The sequence below is a fragment of the Jatropha curcas genome, unplaced genomic scaffold (genome assembly GCF_041381405.1).
Source record: "Jatropha curcas cultivar XTBG-Jc1 unplaced genomic scaffold, XTBG_Jcur_1.0 HiC_scaffold_104_pilon, whole genome shotgun sequence".
In the NCBI taxonomy this organism is placed as follows: Eukaryota; Viridiplantae; Streptophyta; class Magnoliopsida; order Malpighiales; family Euphorbiaceae; genus Jatropha; species Jatropha curcas.
Window position 1 is genome coordinate 1,078 of NW_028322358.1, and position 18,947 is coordinate 20,024.

The following is an 18,947-nucleotide window of genomic DNA, read 5'->3' on the forward strand; positions in this document are numbered from 1 at the left end:
TAGTATAGACTGCGCAGGCTGGAAAACACGACGCGCGCTCGCGAATTTCATTTGCGCGCTCGCGAATTGTGCCTGGAAACTCTCTGACTCTCATTTTGCACTTCTCGCGCTCGCGACTTTGCATGGCGCGCTCGCGAATTGTGTTCTGATGCTCTTTTGGACTTCATTTTCAATGCAATTGTATTCCTTTGCTCAACTTGTATGCCTCCAATCATTTTAAAACAAAAAGACAACATTAGAACATGCATCAAAACAACATGCAAGCATGCAAATGATGTGAAATGAGGTAAACACAACTTGTAATTGTATTCTATGCAATTGTGAAATGAGTGAAATGGTGTATGAAGTTATGAAGTCTATGCAATTGTATTCCTTTTCTCAACTTGTATGTCTTCAATCATTTTAAAGCAAAAAGACAACATGAACACATGTATAAACACAAAATGCAAGCATGCAAATGGTGTGAAACTAACATGACACAAGTTGCCCGCTTGGCGAGGCTATCAGCATACAGGTAAGCAGTAAATTTTATGAAATGATGAAGCAGTTAATTTTATGACACAAGCATGTGAAATAACATGACACAAGCATGCAAATTATGACACAGTTACTATGCTTTTGTTTTATCTATTGTCATTCCATTAATATGCTCCATTGAGGTTAGGTAGAAACCACGTAGATAAGGCTATGTCGCGACATAGAATAGTAGATCTGCACCCCATACAGTTTGGTACTCCGGCTACAGGCCGTTGAGTGGATATGATTATATAGGCCATAGCAGCCAAGCATACAGTTTCATACAGTTTTTCTTATCACTTCGGTTTCACTATAACCTTATGGAGCCATACAGATATCTTGACATAACATTGCATGAATCGTACAGTATACTAAACAACAAGAAAGATCATCAAGGTAAAATGAAAGTATCATGATATGTGTGCTTACATTCCATATGTGAGTACATGTTTATTTCTACATATGTATGGGCTTATATGTTTCTTTATTCATTGTGATATTCACTGAGTTTAATCAAAGTTGCAGAATTCATACAGCATAAAGAACATCAGGTAAGATCATGAAAGTATAATGCTATATATGCTTACAAGTTTCTTTATTGAATCTTTAAGGAGCCATACAGTCATGAGATGTTATTAATCATAACTTATATGATGTGACTAAAAGTGCATAAGTCATACAACATAATGAATAGCAAGTAAGACAATGAACATATACTGTTATGTATTCTTATATGTTTATTGATTTCATTCATACAACACAATGATAGTATCATAATGTGTGATTAAAGGTTCATGTAAAGGAGTTATGAGATAATTTGAACTAAATTATTTATGTTGTGCATTAGAAGTTTATTCTTCACTATAAAGATACATTTATGTTGAAATTTAATGATTCTAAGATTATCAATGATTTTATGAAATGTGTAGTTTAAGTTAGTTGTCATCACATTTTGTTAAGTATGTGAATTATGAGCACCACTGAGTTTTATACTCAGCGCGTCGATTTTTATCACGCGTAGGTTGAAGATCGTGGTTGCTACTTGAAGACTTGAAGAGTACTATCAAAAAGAAGTGACTAATTCGGTCACAGTAGATTGAGAGTTGTATAATTAAGATTTATGGCATGTATTAAGATTTATGGCATGTATAATTATTACATTTGTTAGAGCTATGTGATTGTAAATATAAGTGAAGCATGTAATTATTTTGGTGTAAGTAGTTGGAGATAAGAATAATACTTATGAAATGATTGAAATATTTACTATGTGGGTATGATTAGGTCATGAAGACTTGATATAGATCATGAATGCAATTAATTGCTGGATATTAAATGCTATTGAGGATTTAACAGTTATGACTATATATATAAAGTGTTGGTGTGTTATGATGATTAGTGGTAGATATTGAAGTTTGAAGTTTAATTGGGAGTATTTTATATTCATATTTAGCATACAGGATGATATCAGCATGACAGGATATAAGTTCAACCAGATTGTAGCGTCTCGGCTCGGTTCATTCGGTTAACGGGTGGACCGGGAAGGGATGTTACATTTATGACACGAACCAATTTAACCTCAATCCTAACCCATTTACTTCACATGTTAGGCGAATCATGTTTGCGTGTCATGACTCATTTGACACCCCTAATAGACCTACATCACAAAATGCGGACATACTACTAATATATTTTTCAATGGTAATAATAATTTTGAGAATTTAACTAATCATATTGAAATAAGAAATTAAGTATTTTTTATTTTATGTTTATGATTTATTATAAACGATTGTTTACTTATTTGAAATATTAATGTATTATACTTATTTGGTGTAATGTGCTCTAAGCGTGTGGATGCCCTACTTTTTTAAAAACTGTCGTATCACTTACGTTCCCGTATCTCCTGTCCTATATCTATGCAACTTAGCTCCTGGTATATGAGATTACTCCATACACCAAGCTAATCAACTAAGATTTTTTTTTTTATTACCAAGAAAAAATGATATGTTTTTTTTAATTTATTTTTGTGCCTTTTTATTAATTAAAGATCAGAAAAAATAAGAAAGGAACTCAATAATTTTTCGGAAAAAATTTATGCTACTTTTTTTTGGATATAAAAGAAAAATAAAATTAATAGAAGAAGAAATAAAGAGTTGGGATTAAAAGCCAATTCTTTCAATTATCAATTTTCATCAGCATAATTCTAACAGGAGGGTGAGTTTATTGGATTAAGAAACAAATGAACAGGGAATAAAAAAATTAGGCCTGACCAATTCATTGAATACTGACATTTTTCATAACTAAATTTAAGAAAAAATAAGAAGGAACTAAATTTTTTCAGAAAAAACTTATATTACTTATTTTTTTGGATATAAAAGAAAAATAAAATTAATTTTTCTCTACAAATTTATTTTTATACTTTTTTTATTTTCCTTCTAATTTGAAGAGAAAACTATCGGAATTATTTCCCTTTTACTCCTTCCTTATTTCCAAATAAATAGTTTACATTTTCCGAAGCTAAATTTTTAAAAAAAAAAAAGAAGGAACTAAATTATTTTCAGAAAAAAACTTATGTTACTTATTTTTTGGATACAAAAGAAAAATAAAATTAATTACAATGAGAAGGTAAAGAGGGCCGAGGCAATGAAATCAATCATTAAAAAGACTGAGTTTCTTTTACAAATTTATTTTATAATTTTTTTCCTTCTCATTTGAAAAGACAATTATTGAAATTCATTTCCCTTATATTGCTTCCTTATTTCCAAATAAATAGTTTTTGCTTTTTAATATCAGTTTATTTTTTTTTCTTTTTTCTTCCCATATAGCATTATCTGAAAATATAAAACTATTTATCTTTTTACAATTACTATCACTACAATTGATTTTCATACAATTATACTAAATAACTACTCTCCTTACACTGGGCAATTTGAGAGATTTACATTTAAGATAGATTTCTCTGCTTTTATATATTACTAGTGGTAGAACCCCGACAATGCGCGAAACAGTATTAAAGGATGAAATAATCTTTTATAACATCATTCAAAAATAGTAAAACTATAAAATAAAATAATAAATTATCTCTCATTGAAATATACTGAAAAGTTTCAATGCTAAGATATGTCTTCTTAATTATCCTGCGAAGCGTTTCATAAGGTATGCAACAGCAAAAGTCATACATGGTATGTCTTAATTATCCTGCGAAGCGTTTCATAAGGTATGCAACAGCAAAAGTCATACATGGTATGACCTACATTAAAAAAAATGCATACACACTATTAATGTATTTTGCAATAGTGATAATAATTTTAAGAATTTAATTAATTATATTGAAAAAAGAAATTAAGTATTTTTTTATTTTATATTTATGATTTATTATAAATAATTGTTTATTTATTTGAAATATTAATGTATTACTGATTTAGTGTAACGTGTCCTAAGCGTGTGGATGTCTTGCTTTTTTAAAAATTATCGTATCTTATACATTTTCATTTATTGTGTACTGTGTCCGTGCAACCTAACTCTTGGTATATGAGACTACTCCATATACTAAACTAATCAAACAAGATTTTATTTATTACTAATAAAAATGAAGTATTTTTTTAATTTGTTTGTGTTATTGAAATAAGAAATTAATTTTTTTTATTTTATATTTATAATTTATTATAAATGATTATTTATTTATTTAAAATATTAATATATTACTTACTTAGTGTGGTGTGTCCTAAGTGTGTGGATGTTCTACTTTTTTTTAAAAATTATTATATCCTGTATATTCCTGTATCTCATATCTTGTGTCCGTACAACTTAGCTCCTGGTATATGATACTACTCCATACACCAAGCTAATCAATCAAGGTATTTTTTTATTATAAATAAAAAATGAAGTTTTTTTTTTAAATTTTTTTTTGTCATTGAAATAAGAAATTAAGTTTTCATTTATTTTATATTTGTAATTTATTATAAATGATTGTTTATTTATTTGAAATATTAATGTATTACTTATTTAGTATGATGTCTCCTAAGCGTGTGGATGTTTTATATTTTTAAAAAATTAATGTATCCTGTATATTCCCGTGTCCGTGTAACTCAGCTCCTAGTATATGAGACTACTCCATACACCAAACTAATCAACAAAGATTTTTCTTATTACCAATAAAGATGAAGTTTTTTTAATTTATTTTTGTGTCATTGAAATAAGAAATTAAGTATTTTTTGTCATGATTTATTATAAAGATTGTTTATTTATTTGAAATGTTAATGTATTATGTATTTAATATAGTGTGTTCTATGCGTGAGGATGTCTTACAATTTTAAAAATTATCGTATCTCATAATTTTTCGTATCTCGTGTCACGTGTCCATGCAACCTAGCTCCTGACATATGATACTACTCCATATACCAAGCTAACCAAGAATTTTTTTTTATTACCAATAAAACATGAAGTGTTTTTTTTAAATTATTTTTGTGTCGTTGAAATAAGAAATTAAGTATTTTTTTTGTTTTATGTTTATGATTTAGTATAAATGATTATTTATTTATTTAAAATATTAATGTGTTACTTATTTAGTGTAATGTGTTCTAAGCATATGAATGCCTACGTTTTTAAACATTATCGTATCTATACGTTCCTGTATTTTGTGTCTCGTGTATGTGCAACCTAGCTCCTGGTGTATGGAACTACTCAATACACCAAACTAATCAACCATGATTTTTTTTATTACCAGTAAAAAATGAAGTGTTTTTTTTTTAATTTGTTTTTGTGTCATTGAAATAAGAAATTAAGTTTTTTTTATTTTATGTTTATAATTATTATAAATGATTATTTATTTATTTGAAATATTAGTATATTACTTATTTAGTGTAGTATATTCTAAGCGTGTGGATGTTTTACTTTTAAAAATTATTGTATCCATATGTTCCTGTATCTCGTGTCCTGTGTTCGTGCAACTTAACTCCTGGTATATAAGACTATTTTATACACCAAGTTAATCAATCAAGACTTTTTTTATTATCAAAAAAATGAAGTTTTTTTTTTAAAATTTTGTTTTTGTGTTGTTGAAATGAGAAATTCATTGTTTTTGTTTATATTTATGATTTATTATAAATAATTATTTATTTATTGAAAATATTAATGTATTACTTATTTAGTGTGTCCTAAGCGTCAGGATGTCTTACTTTTTTAAAAAGTATCGTATCCTGTACGTTTCAATTTATATTTTTTAAATTGTTTATATATTGTTTATACACACTTTTTTAAGTGTGTGGATTACTTATTAATTGTTTTGTAAGAAGGAATAAATTTAGATTAATATATTAAATGCTAGAGATAATCTTTTTTTTATAGTTATTATCTTGATAAGAATTATCTGAAAATATAAAACAACTGATGTTCTTACAATTCTTACAATTATGTTAAATTGTGTTAGAATTCTAACATTTGTCATTCTATAATTCAAAATACTATCAAGTGACAAATTGTGTTAGAATTCTAACAGCCATCCTAGTGACAAATTGTGCTCTTTATATTTAGTTTCCATATAAAGCAAACTATCATGCTTTTATATATTATATAAATATATAGATATTTAATATATTAAAATTTTTAGAAAAACAACAAAAAGGAGAGAAATAATATCGAATGGAGAGAGATATAGATCGAAACATTTTCCTGGCATATAACATTATATAATTAATTAATTATAGTGTGTGTATATATATAATTCTCTCGGACCATAAAGTATAAAAGTTTTTCATGTTCTTACTCTTACGAGAATTGAGGTTAACGCTTTATTAATAACTTTTTATATATTTCATTGTACCAATAACATCGACTTAATTCAATATATATAAGAAATTAAAAAACAAAGAGCAAACGATGATTTAAAAACTAAACGACTTAATTCAAGTTGTAGAGTTCCATAAACAGACATAACTCAAACACCACTTTCCCGTAAAGAAAGCTACTACGCATATAGTTTTTCTTCTCCATTACTAACATCTATACTACATTCACACTCTCTGCATAGTTATTCTAATTAACTTCTCTGAAGGCCAAACCACATATTATAGCTCTTAATACTTATTTCCATACCAGAGAACTCCTCGGTTGGGACCTCCCTCTTCTGGCTCGACAAACAGGCACTCCTTGGCCTCCCTCCAGAGCGCCATAAGAATCGGAGTGCCATCAAACTGATAATACTCGCCCAATATAGGCTTGATTGCTTTAGTGGCCTCCATTGCATGATAATGAGGCATTGTAGAGAAGAGATGGTGGGTTACATGAGTGTCTGTAATATTATGGAAAACCTTATTCAACACCCCATAATCTCTATCCACTGTCGACAAAGCTCCCCGGAGCCAATCCCATTCGGACGAGTCATAGTGTGGCAATGCAGGGTGAGTGTGCTGCAAATATGTGATTGTCACAAGAAAAGCATTAACAATAAGCAATGGTATCCCATAAATAGATATCAGCCAAGCTAACCCTTTTGCCATGGCAATCTGATAGAGCACATAAGTTGCAGCGAAAATCCCAATGTCAGAAATGTAAATCTGAAGCCTTTCTCTATCAGAATATATAGGTCCAGAAGGATCAAAGTGACAAGCAAACCGATTATAAGGTCGTCCAGAGACATTGAAGGCTAAGTACAACGGCCAGCCGACCGTGAGTGTGGCTGCGAGGGCTAAAGCTCGGCCTAGTGGATTATTGAGGTACTGGGAATACCAAGGGATTCTAGACTTGAATTTGGGGACAAAGACCTCATCACGTTCAATGGAACCGGTGTTGGAGTGATGGCGACGATGGCTAATTTTCCATGAAAAATAAGGAACAAGAAGTGAAGAGTGGAGAATTAGGCCAACAGTGTCATCAACCCATTGATAGTCACTAAAAGCATGGTGGCCGCATTCATGAGCAATGACCCAAACACCAGTGAGAGTGCAGCCCTGGAGAGTCCAGTAGATGGGCCAAGCAATGTAGGAGATCGGAGAAGGGAGAAGATGGAAGTAGCTAGCGGCAATGTAGTAGAAGAGAGAGCTTAAAGAGAGGTCATAAACAAGGTAGGAGAAAGAGCGGAGAAGGGAGCGTTTAAAGCAATGGGATGGGATGGCTTGTTTGATTTGGCCAAGAGTGAATGGAGGTTTTGTGTGTGGAACTCGCTTCAGGCGTCTGTTGGTTTCCATTTCCTTGAACTTACTGCTGACGAGGACAGCAGTTTTTTGGCCACCGGCTCCCATTGTTCTGTTAAGCTTCTCTGCAGATTCATTATTAAACATTAATTGGATTGAAGTTAGCTTTTTCTAGTTATAACTGAAATGCTGTTATTAACTGTTAAGCTTCTCTGCAGATTCATTATTAAACATTAATTGGATTGAAGTTAGCTTTTTCTAGTTATAACTGAAATGCTGTTATTAAAAAAAAAAAAAAAAAGGCACAAATAAAAACAGCAACAAACTACCCCCTAGTTTAGGATTTACTTATCCAGACTTGGTCCACATATGAAAAAAAAAAAAAAAAAAAAAAAAAAAACTAGTCTAGACAAGTATTTTCCATTTACCTAATGATCATGGAAGGAACATTTATTTATTTATTTATTTATTTTTGAGAAGAGGAAGGAACAATTTTTAAAAATTCTTACTTTCGTCAGTTTGTTTTATAGGTGAACTGCTTCTTATTTTGTATCCCAAACTAATTAAACCTCCAAAAAAGAATAATTAAAAAAAAAAAAGAAAATCTATCATTTGTATGTGATATCCCCAACATATAAGTTTCACAATTATACAACAAATTTATCTAATAATTGTAATGGGACCAAAATTTCCATAACAAAAATATGGGGGCAAGATATTTGCATTGATGAAAGTAACACCAGATGAGATCCTGATGAGCAACGGCAGATGCCTAGAGTAGGTGGTAATCTCCCTCCAATAATATTTTTGAAATTCTCTTATTGTATATTTAAATTAAATCAATTATTTACTTTTACCCCTCCTCCCCAAGAATGTTTAAAATTAGCATAAATTACTATAAAGTCCATAAAGATTTAACTGAAATTTTGTGTTTGAAAAATTACTGTGAAGTTCCTGATGATTGGTATGTTAAATATTAATGTGATATGACCAAAATAGGATATTTAACAACAAAAATAGCACTGATGGAAGGGGTGAATAGTTTAACAAAACCAAAACTCAGGGACCTCGCAATAGTTTCTCCAAACAATAGAGATGAAATATTAATTTTGTAAAACCTTTGACTCTTCAATTCATTTTCACCCTTGAATATTAGAAGCTCAGTTCCATCACAGTTTGTGGACCCAAGATATAGAATTCAAGTCCACCTAGTTGATTTTTCATACATCTATTCACTTCCAAAATCCCATATATATATATTCTCAAAAAAAAAAAAAAAAAAATCCCATGTAGTATTATATTTAATATCATTGATGGGAAGGTGAATGCCATAATTAACTTTTGTCTACAATTGAAAAAGTTTTTTTTCTATGCATTTCCCGATTTGTCATGCCCAACTAATTATTAACATTGACAAGGAACGATACTTTTCAAAATCAAATGAGGCAAAAATGGCTTATTCAGAATGCAACTTTCCGTCTTTACCTCTAACTTGAAAATGAATGAACAAATAAGACTACAGAAAACATTAATATACTTTAGCATAGGCTTATTAAAAATTAAGAAAGGCTAGTTTTAGAAAAATTTGTTGGTACTCACTTTCATGTAAAGATTACCCTTGTAACTTAAGGTTGTGTTTGACGATAACTTTTTAAATAGCTTTTAGCGTTTTGACTGTTTTTCAGTAACATAGTATTTGAATTAATTTTTTATGCCTTCTTTACTCAGCCCTGGAGGCACCTCTGTTGTGTTATTTTTATTTATGCACATAAAGTAGGAAAAAAGTTAAATTAAAACTAAAAAAAAAAAAACGTTTGATCCAAAACAAGTTGTTCTTAACAAGGTCATTTTATTAATTGCTAAACCTTCTTCTAAAAAATTTAAAAATAAATTGCATTTACATAATTACTTTCACCTTATCCCTAATTATAATAACTAAGAAACAAATTATTAAACCTTTTCTAACTAATTAAAAAAAATTGTAAGCATGTTTTGTTTATACTTCTTTTTTTTTTTTTACTTTTTTTCTTCATTAATAGATCCACCACTATATTAAATTAAATATATTTGTTTTGGCAAAATATATTGTCTACTTTAAACTTAGCCTGCACAGATTTATTTTCGAACTAAAACCACCTCATAGCCCAAATCATGACTTATCAGTCTAAAATTTATTTTTTCTCGTATACGTTACTTTTACGTTATTGCTTATATAACCTGAAATTCGTCTAAGATGTCACGTACCTAGCAAGTGTTTTCTCATAGATAGAACTGCTCACCGTCCTTCAAATGATTTTCAAGTCAACGAAAATGTCTAATAGCTTGCATATTAATTCCACGCAAAGTCGTAAGGAGCACGCAAGGAGGCAGCCGGTAGATATCAAACTTAGGAGAAAATTTTCAAAATTTAGGGAGGCCAAAATAAAAAATTAAAAAAATTTGTCAACGCAAAAATTAAAAAGAAAAATTTTGAAAAAAATTATACTTAATAAATGATTTATGTTGAAATGGTTTGAGTTTGGAATATAAAAAATATCTACTAAAATGTAGTTGAAAATACTCCAAACAATTTTTTTTAAGGAAATCATTATTTTCTTGAAATAATTTATTTATTTTAAAAAAATAGGGATAAATATGCAATTTTCTAAGGATACCATGTTTCTTTTTCCTCAATTTTCAATATTTATTTATTCACATTCTTTATTAATTCATGGGAGAATTACTATTTAGTCCCTAAAATTTGATCTCAATTACTATTTGACCATGTATTTTAACTAAACAACTTAATCACTCCTAATTTTTGAATCTATTAAACTATTTAGTCCTTTCGTATTTTCACCATTAAATAAAAGGCTAAACATACGAAGAACCAAATAGGAACTTTATATTAAATTGTAAATGATCAAATGATCAAATAATCAAAAAAAAAAAATGTAAAAGACTAATTATTTAGTCAACATATAAAGACTAAATAACAATTATAGTCAAACTTTAGAGACTCGGAGTAATTTATTATTAATTCCTTCACTTTAGTCTCTTAAATTTGATCAAAATTACAATTTTATTCCTCTAATTTAATAAATTGACTTATTAGTCCTTGAAATTTAGGCCACTTCCGGTCCAAAAACTGCAATTTTAGTTAAATACTTTATCATATTTACTATTTAATCCCTTAAATATATTGTAATATCACTATTTAGCTCATTACCCTTATAATATTAAATTTATAATGGTAGTGGAGTTCCACATTGCATGCACCGGCAAGAAAATCTAATTGTTGAAAAATTTAAGTAAAAATAATCTGAGATCTGCCTATCAACAACAGGAGATTAGAGTAAACCAAAACAATTACATATTTAAAAATAATAAGTACCTGAAGATTATCCCAGATATGTTTGCTCTTCGAAAAGCACTTGTTGCAGAGAAACGCTTCTACTTCTCCCTCAAAAGCACTTCTTGCAGGGGAAGTGCTTTTTCTCTCCCTATATCTGTCTATGGCTCTTTCTTACGTGTCTATGCTGTGGGCATGTGTAATCTGCTTTGCACGAAGCCCATATTTAAAGCACTCTAAACGAGATTCTCAACAGTACGCATAGACATGACTTCTTGCAGTCGATGAAACGTGTTAACGTGATATTAAATTTATTGACACATCAAAACAATTGCATTGTATTACCATTTTGATTGATTTTTTTTTTTACTTAAAGGAATGGCTGTAATTTCGTGTGGCTGTCAATGTGGGGCCCTCGCTGCCCTTTCCTTCAACTTCAGCATTTATTTTTCTATAAAAAAAAAAGTAGAATTGCTTTGGAGTGGTTGGACGTTATGGGTACGTAGGTCAATATTAGCTTTTAACTATTAGATATTAATTATTAGCTGTTACGTGTTTACGTAGTAGTTTAAAGTAAATGTGTTCGATAAAAATAAATATTTGATTAGCTATTAAAATTAAAATGACAAAAAAAAAACATTAAAATGTTGACTTAAAATTTGAAATTGATAGGTGTCATTTTTACAGTATTTTTAATATAGTTTTATTTGAAATTTTAGTAATTTTAATCACTTTAACTAATTTGTACTTCGTTTTATTATATTTTTTTGTTCAAAACTCCCTTGGATCATAATCCACTTAATCTTAAAGAAATTTGCAGGATTTTGGCACAGAAAAGAGCATACAAAGCAAAACACTCAGGCTCTGACACTCCCAGCCTGTGCATATTAGCACGCTCGCGCTAAACTTAAGGAAAATCAAGTGGAGACTCAGACTCTAGCACGGCTAGCTCGTGCTATCTGGCACGCCCGTGCCTAAAAGGACCTCAGGGCGTGCTTGCATAAGCACGCCCGTGATGCATTTTATCTTGGAAAGTCAGAGCTTAGCACGCCCTGACCGTGCTATGAAGAGCGCCCGTGCTACAAATACTTCTCTGGACGTGTTGCAGAGCACGGCCCGTGCTAGATCATTCATAGAACTCAGTCTCTAGCACGCCCAAGCCATGCTATGGAGCACGCCCGTGCTACGAATATAATGCTGTCTTGAATTAAAAATGCAAGCCAGTCTCTATAACTTACATGGGCCCACCTCAGATATTTTCCTAACTTGCAAATCAAGATCTAAACCTATTTAAGAAGATGGAAGAGTCCTAATTGAGAAAAAATCCAAGCCTAAACAGTTTGTGATCTCCAAAAAAGATTTCGTACTTAATAAGGATTCTATTTCCTAAATGGAGTCGGATTTTCTTCCAGGAGGTCTATATAAAGAGAGGAGCCATTCAGTGTAGAATCATCTCTTGTTCTATTTTTTTCTACATAGTTTCTCTCTCTCTCAATGACTTCAAGCATTCAAGATTTAGGCTAAGATTCAAGGAAGCCGTCCACGTATCTGTCGCCTAATTTTTATTTCTAAACTCTTAATTTTGTTTTACTTTTCATTATTCATATTAATTATGAAATTTTATTCAAGTATTATTGAGTTTTATTTAATTACTATATCGAACTAAATACTCGTACTAGGTATTTGATGTAGCTTAAATTCTTCTCCAATTTATAAAAATTAGATTTGTTTTTCTTTGTTCAAAGTATAATTTATTATTGCACTTAATGGTTCCAGGCAGAGTTTCTCCCATGGATTGATTTATTTCATTAATCACTATCGGGAGAAGGGTTTTTGATATGAATATGGTAATAAATTACATGAGAATAATAACTTGATGCAGAAGCTATGTGATTTGACTCATGAGGGTTTTCATAAGTTAATAACCTTAGGTTATGAATTCACAAAACAAACCACAAAACTTAATGATTTAATTCATGTTTGATTGTACTATTGGAAGATAGGTAATTAGACCGGGTTAGAATAGCTAACAATACATCGGGAGAGCTTGTTAGTGATTTTAGGGTTGTTTTCCCTACTTGAACAATTAACATTGATTAACAAAGTAATAAAATAAATTGGATAAAGTTAAGTGAAATCAAAATCCCTAGTAGTTTTACATCCTTGATTTCTTTTCATCTGAATATTGTTGCTTGATATTTCTGTCTTATTTTTAGAATTTACTTTTCTTACAATAGATCTCTATTATTGCCGTTTAAATAATAATATGTTAACACAATTTTAATACTTGATATACGATCCCTGAGAAGACGATACTCTACTTACTTTATATAACTTGCTACGATTCGTATACTTGCGAAAAATCACTATCAAGTTTTTAGCGCCGTTGCCGGGGATTGGCATTATCAATATCAATACTAATTACCCTATTATTAATTTAGACATTTGCTTTTCTGTTTTATTTAATTTTTTTTTAAGAATTATTTCAGGTGTTTATGCAAAGAAGGTCAGGTAGGACTGAACCCCTAGTCTTTGATCCAGAAATTGAAAAGACTTGTCGTAAGAACAATGCTCCTAGAAGAACACGTGAAAGCAAACCCGAACAACAAGCAGACATGGGTGACGAAGTCAACCCAAAAATAGACCTCCACCTCAACATCCGGTCCGTACCTTGCGAGACTACACCATACCTACTCTTAATGGGACAACCTCAAGTATCACAAGACCTTGGGTGGAAGCTAATAATTTTGAAATTAAAACCTGCAATTATCCAAATGCTTTCCACCTCAATTCAATATGGAGGTTTACCTAGTGAAGATCCTAACGCTCATATCGCAAATTTCCTGAAAATTTGCGATACTTTCAAAGAAAATGGTGTTTCCGTAGATGCCATAAAACTAAGACTCTTCCCTTTCACTCTTAGGGACAAAGCACGATCTTGGTTACAATCATGTCCTGCTGGAAGTTTTACCACATGGGAGGAATTAACCCAAAAGTTTTTAGCAAAATTCTTTCCATCTTCAAAGACCACAAAACTGCGCAATGAGATAATGACCTTTGTCCACCATAATCAAGAAGTTTGTACGAAGCTTGGGAAAGATTCAAGGACTTATTGAGAAAGTGCCCACATCACAGTTTGCCTAAATGGTTACAAGTACAAACTTTCTATAATGCATTATCTCCTAACATTAAAATCACTCTAGATGCAGTTGTAGGTGGATCTTTTGAAAGAAAAGAGATTGATGAGGCATATGACTTGATAGAAGAGATGGCAAGCAATAGCCATTATCAAAGCAACTTTGAAAGGAAGAAGACTGCAGGAGTCTATGAAATAGATGCCACTACAGCAATCAATGCCAAAGTAGATAATATGGTAAGAAAATTGGACTTATTGACTACTAATCCTGTCAATTCTATTATGCAACTTTGTGACAGGTGTAATGGGCAACATGGGATTGGAGAATGCATGATAGACTCTTTGAATCCGCAAACCTTGGAACAAGTAAACTATGTGATGAATCAAGGAAGGAAGAGTTACCCATACTCCAACTCCTATGATAATAGGTTGAGAAATCACCCTAACCTGTCATATGGGAATCCTAACAACGCTTTGAACGCACCACCAGGTTTTATACCTCAAGAGAAGAAATCTCATGATGATCTCCTTACTGCCCTTTCTAAATCGCACATGGATTTCATGAACGAAACCAGAGAAAATAACAAGATCCAACAAGCTGCGATAAGAAATTTTGAGATTCAGCTGGACAATTCGCAAACATGATGGCATCCCGACCTCAAGGTATGTTACCTAGTAATACTGAAAAGAATCCTAAAGAACAGGTACAGGCTATCACCTAGAGAAGTGGCAAACAGTTAGAAGAACCACCAAAGATAGAAAAGAAAAAAGAAGAGCAGAAAAAAGTTCCCATCATTGACCTAGAAGAGCAAGAAGAAGTGAAACCTTATGTTCCACCTATTCCCTTCCCACAAAGGTTGAAGAAAGCACAAGATGACAAAAGCTTTCTCAAATTTCTTGATGTCTTCAAAAAGCTTCAAATTAACATTCCTTTTGCTGAAGCTCTCGCTTAAATGCCCAATTATGCAAAATTTCTAAAAGAAATCCTGAGCAAGAAACGAAAAATTGATGATCAAGGAACAGTAATGTTAACTGAGGAGTGTAGTGCAATTATTCAAAATAAATTGCCTCCAAAGTTAAAAGATCCAAGAAGTTTTTCTATCCCTTGCAATATTGGTAATCTTGATTTTGAAAAAGCTTTAGCAGATTTAGGTGCTGGCATTAACCTTATGTCTTATGGAGTTTTTAAGATGCTAGGAATGGGAGAGCTAAAGCCAACAATGATGTCTCTACAATTAGTAGATCGATCAATCAAATATCCAAGAGGAATTGTAGAAGATGTACTTGTAAAGGTAGGCACATTTATCTTCCCTGTTGATTTTGTTATTCTTGATATTGATGAAGATAGAGAAGGATCCTTAATCCTTGGAAGACCCTTTCTCGCAACTGCAAGAGCATTGATTGATGTATATGAAGGCAAATTAACTTTAAGGGTTGGTCAAGAGGAAATTATTTTTGATGTTCTTAAATCTTGTAAACTTCCTATGGACTGTAATGACTACTAATTGCTAACTAGTCGTGATACCACACTTTACGCGCGGGTATTTACAAATTTATGTCGAAAATTTTTTATTTACATCTACATATTAAAACTAACAATAAAAATAATTGAAAGTATTTTGTGTCAATCTATATGTATTTGAGTAAACTCATTTTAAAGTCACAATTATATAGAGGGAAAATTATTATTTAGTCCCTCCGTTTTTACATAATTGTCCAACTAATCCCAAGTTTTGCGCAAATATCTAACTAGTCCCTCAGGTTTAACTCCGTCTAATTAAAAGGTCCTTCCGTCCGAAAAGTTGGTTTTTTTCCGTTAATTATAGACTAAAAGACTAAAACACCCCTCCCTAGCTGACGTGGACCATAAGGGAAAATTATTATCTAGTCCCTCAGGTTTTACATAATTATCTAACTAATCTCAAGTTTTGCGCAAATATCTAACTAGTCCCTCAGGTTTAATTCCGTCTAATTGAAAGGTCCTTCCGTCCGAAAAAGTTAGTTTTTTTCTGTTAATTGAATATTAAAAGACTAAAATACCCTTCCCTAGCTGACGTGGACCAGTATGAAGCGATAATGATATACCTAGTTTGTTTCTCTTTTGTTCCTTCCATGCCATAATGATATACCTAGTTTATCTTTTGCACAGATAACCTTGCATTAAATATTAATATTCATTTTTAAAGTTATGAAATTATAATAATATAGGTGGCAATAATAATTACTTTTTTTATCTATAAATAACTATTATTTAGAGCCGGTGTTTTCTCCACAAATATCTTTTTTTTAGAATATTAATGAGTAATTAATTTTTTTTTTTCAATTTTATCCTTATTTATATTAAATTTAATAATTATTTTTATAATTTTCCAAAATCATATAACATCTCCTCTCTTACTTAAGGTTACGTAATAAAATTAATTAATATTTTGTTATAATTTATAAGAATAAATTTACTTACTTAATTACCATAAAAACATTAAAAGTATTTATGAATAGATGGAATACTTTGTTTTTTTTTTTTTTAGATTTTATCAATGATAATAGTAATGTTTCTTGATAAAATTTGCATATTAAATATGAATAAAATAGAAAATTATGTTTATTACTTTTTTTCTAAAAAAGAAACTATGATGATAATTTGGGGTAAAAAGAAAAATGAGGTATTTACTTTTTTGAAGAGGTATTGTAACGCCCCGGCCCATGGTAGATATTGTCCGCTTTGGGCCCAGCCCGCACGGTTTTGTTCTTGGGCCAGCAACACATGCTGTAACCCAAAACGCGTCTACCATGTTCTAGAGTGCCACCCTTTATGTATAGAACTTCCACCTTGTGCTTAGCCGATGTGGGATTTTGCCTAAGGTGCAGTCCCTGACATACACCCCCCCTTAGGGACTCAGCGTCCTCGCTGAGGTTTGCCCCACCACCAGCCATAGGGACAAGGCTTTGGCTCTGATACCAAATTGTAACGCCCCGGCCCATGGTAGATATTGTCCGCTTTGGGCCCAGCCCGCACGGTTTTGTTCTTGGGCCAGCAACACATGCTGTAACCCAAAACGCGTCTACCATGTTCTAGAGTGCCACCCTTTATGTATAGGACTTCCACCTTGTGCTTAGCCGATGTGGGATTTTGCCTAAGGTGCAGTCCCTGACAGGTATTTACTTTCATGATTCACTTAAATTTAATAATATTTAATTAGAACATCAAATTAATTTTTTTATCCTTTTTTTTAATACTGTCTTTGTTCCATAATACTTGTCAGATTTGAGAAAATAGTTTGTTCTAAAATATTTGTCTAATTTGGTCTAAAAGACTTGTTATATTTGCGGTTTTAAGGAGTAATAAATATTTTTTTTCATATTTACCCTTTGTGTATGATTAATAATTATTACTTCAATTTAATGATTTTCTTAGAGACTAATATTAAATTAAGGGTAATATTGTCAAAATTTATTCAATAATTTATTATAATTTATACAAATTAATAATTTTTTTAAAAGACATGAAATTCTAAATGTGACGAATATTATAGAATGAAGATAGTAATATTTTAGAGATATAATTATATTTAATGGTTTTCGATTTGCAAATATTCATAATCTAAAACTAAACCGTACATTTAAGAGAGAAAAATGATTATGTCTCCATCGACTTTATATGAAACTCTTCAATTTTCATTTTTAAATTTAGCGAAGGCTAATTTTCCTACTCGTGTAATTAAGCTTAGTCTATACAATTCTACATGTGCATAAAATTATAGGGAAAATTATTATTTAGTCTTTTAGTTTATACAATTCTCTCCCTTATCGCTTCATACTGGTCCACGTCAGCTAAGGAGGGGTGTTTTAGTCTTTTAGTCTTTAATTAACGGAAAAAAACTATCTTTTCGGACGGAAGGACCTTTCAATTAGACGGAGTTAAACCTGAGGGACTAGTTAGATATTTGCGCAAACTTGGGATTAGTTAGATAATTATGTAAAATCTGAGGGACCTAGATAATAATTTTTCCTTATGGTCCACGTCAATTAGGGAGGGGTGTTTTAGTCTTTTAGTCTATAATTAACGGAAAAAAATTAACGGAAAAAATCAACTTTTCGGACGGAAGGACCTTTTAATTAGAGCAGGGAGTTAACACCTGAGGGACTAGTTAGATAGTTTGGCGTAAAACTTGGGATTAGTTGGATAATTATGTAAAAACGGAGGAACTAAATAATAATTTCCCTTATATATATATAGATATATATATATATATATATATATAGTATATATATATATATACTATATATATTAAATACACTGCAACAGCTAATAAAAATAAAAGTAATTTATAATTTAGAATTATCTACAAATTTCTTAATTATAAATTAGTTTAAAATTTAAAAATTTCAAACATTTAAAAATTAATAATTATTTATATATCTATTAATTATAAATTAATTTAAAAATTTATGCCCTATTAAGTGTTATAAAAATAAAAAATAAATAGAAATTTTTAAACATTTCTAATTGTTTGTGTTCAGATATTTTTGTATATTATTTCAATAATTATTTAGTACGTTAAAACTAAAAATAAAAATCACTGAGAAAATCACTGAGAGTGTTTTAGATAAAGTCTCAAGAACTAATAATAATTTATTCTTATATCTATATTATATATAAAATGTGGGAATAGAAGGATAATAAATTTTCAATATTGTCATTAATGAAATTTAGAATATGTAAAATAACTTTAGTTATGACCAATTAAAAAAATTTTATCTTAAAAAATATTTATATTATTTAATTATATTTTAAACAAGCTAATTAATTTACCCGTACTTCGTTACGGGATTGATA

General features: G+C 30.5%; 1 protein-coding gene and 1 non-coding gene across 3 annotated transcripts; both read right to left on the bottom strand.

Annotated features, from left to right (window-relative positions):
• Nucleotides 1-6,391: 6,391 nt before the first annotated feature.
• On the bottom strand, nt 6,392-11,223 carry LOC105650891 (bifunctional desaturase/conjugase FADX). Of its 2 annotated transcripts, XM_089716858.1 has the most exons (3): nt 11,017-11,223; nt 7,844-7,855; nt 6,392-7,755 (listed from the first exon to the last, which is right to left on the bottom strand). In XM_089716858.1, exon 3 carries the CDS (start codon nt 7,749-7,751, stop codon nt 6,588-6,590), a length of 1,164 nt encoding a protein of 387 aa, XP_089572984.1. In that variant the 5' UTR covers nt 7,752-7,755; nt 7,844-7,855; nt 11,017-11,223; the 3' UTR covers nt 6,392-6,587. The 2 variants fall into 2 exon arrangements, with proteins under 2 accessions (XP_089572984.1, XP_012093240.3); XM_012237850.4 differs by lacking the exon at nt 7,844-7,855 and having other exon boundaries at nt 6,392-7,768; nt 11,017-11,221.
• Nucleotides 11,224-14,006: 2,783 nt separating this feature from the next.
• Nucleotides 14,007-14,112, bottom strand: LOC149492129 (small nucleolar RNA R71). The gene has a single exon (XR_016319124.1). It is a non-coding gene; the product is annotated as a small nucleolar RNA R71 (small nucleolar RNA).
• Between the last annotated feature and the right edge of the window lie 4,835 nt (nt 14,113-18,947).

What these genes read in the sequence shown, in the direction of transcription:
- LOC105650891 (XM_089716858.1), bottom strand. Translation starts at nt 7,751, where the DNA reads ATGGGAGCCGGTGGCCAAAAAACTGCTGTCCTCGTCAGCAGTAAGTTC.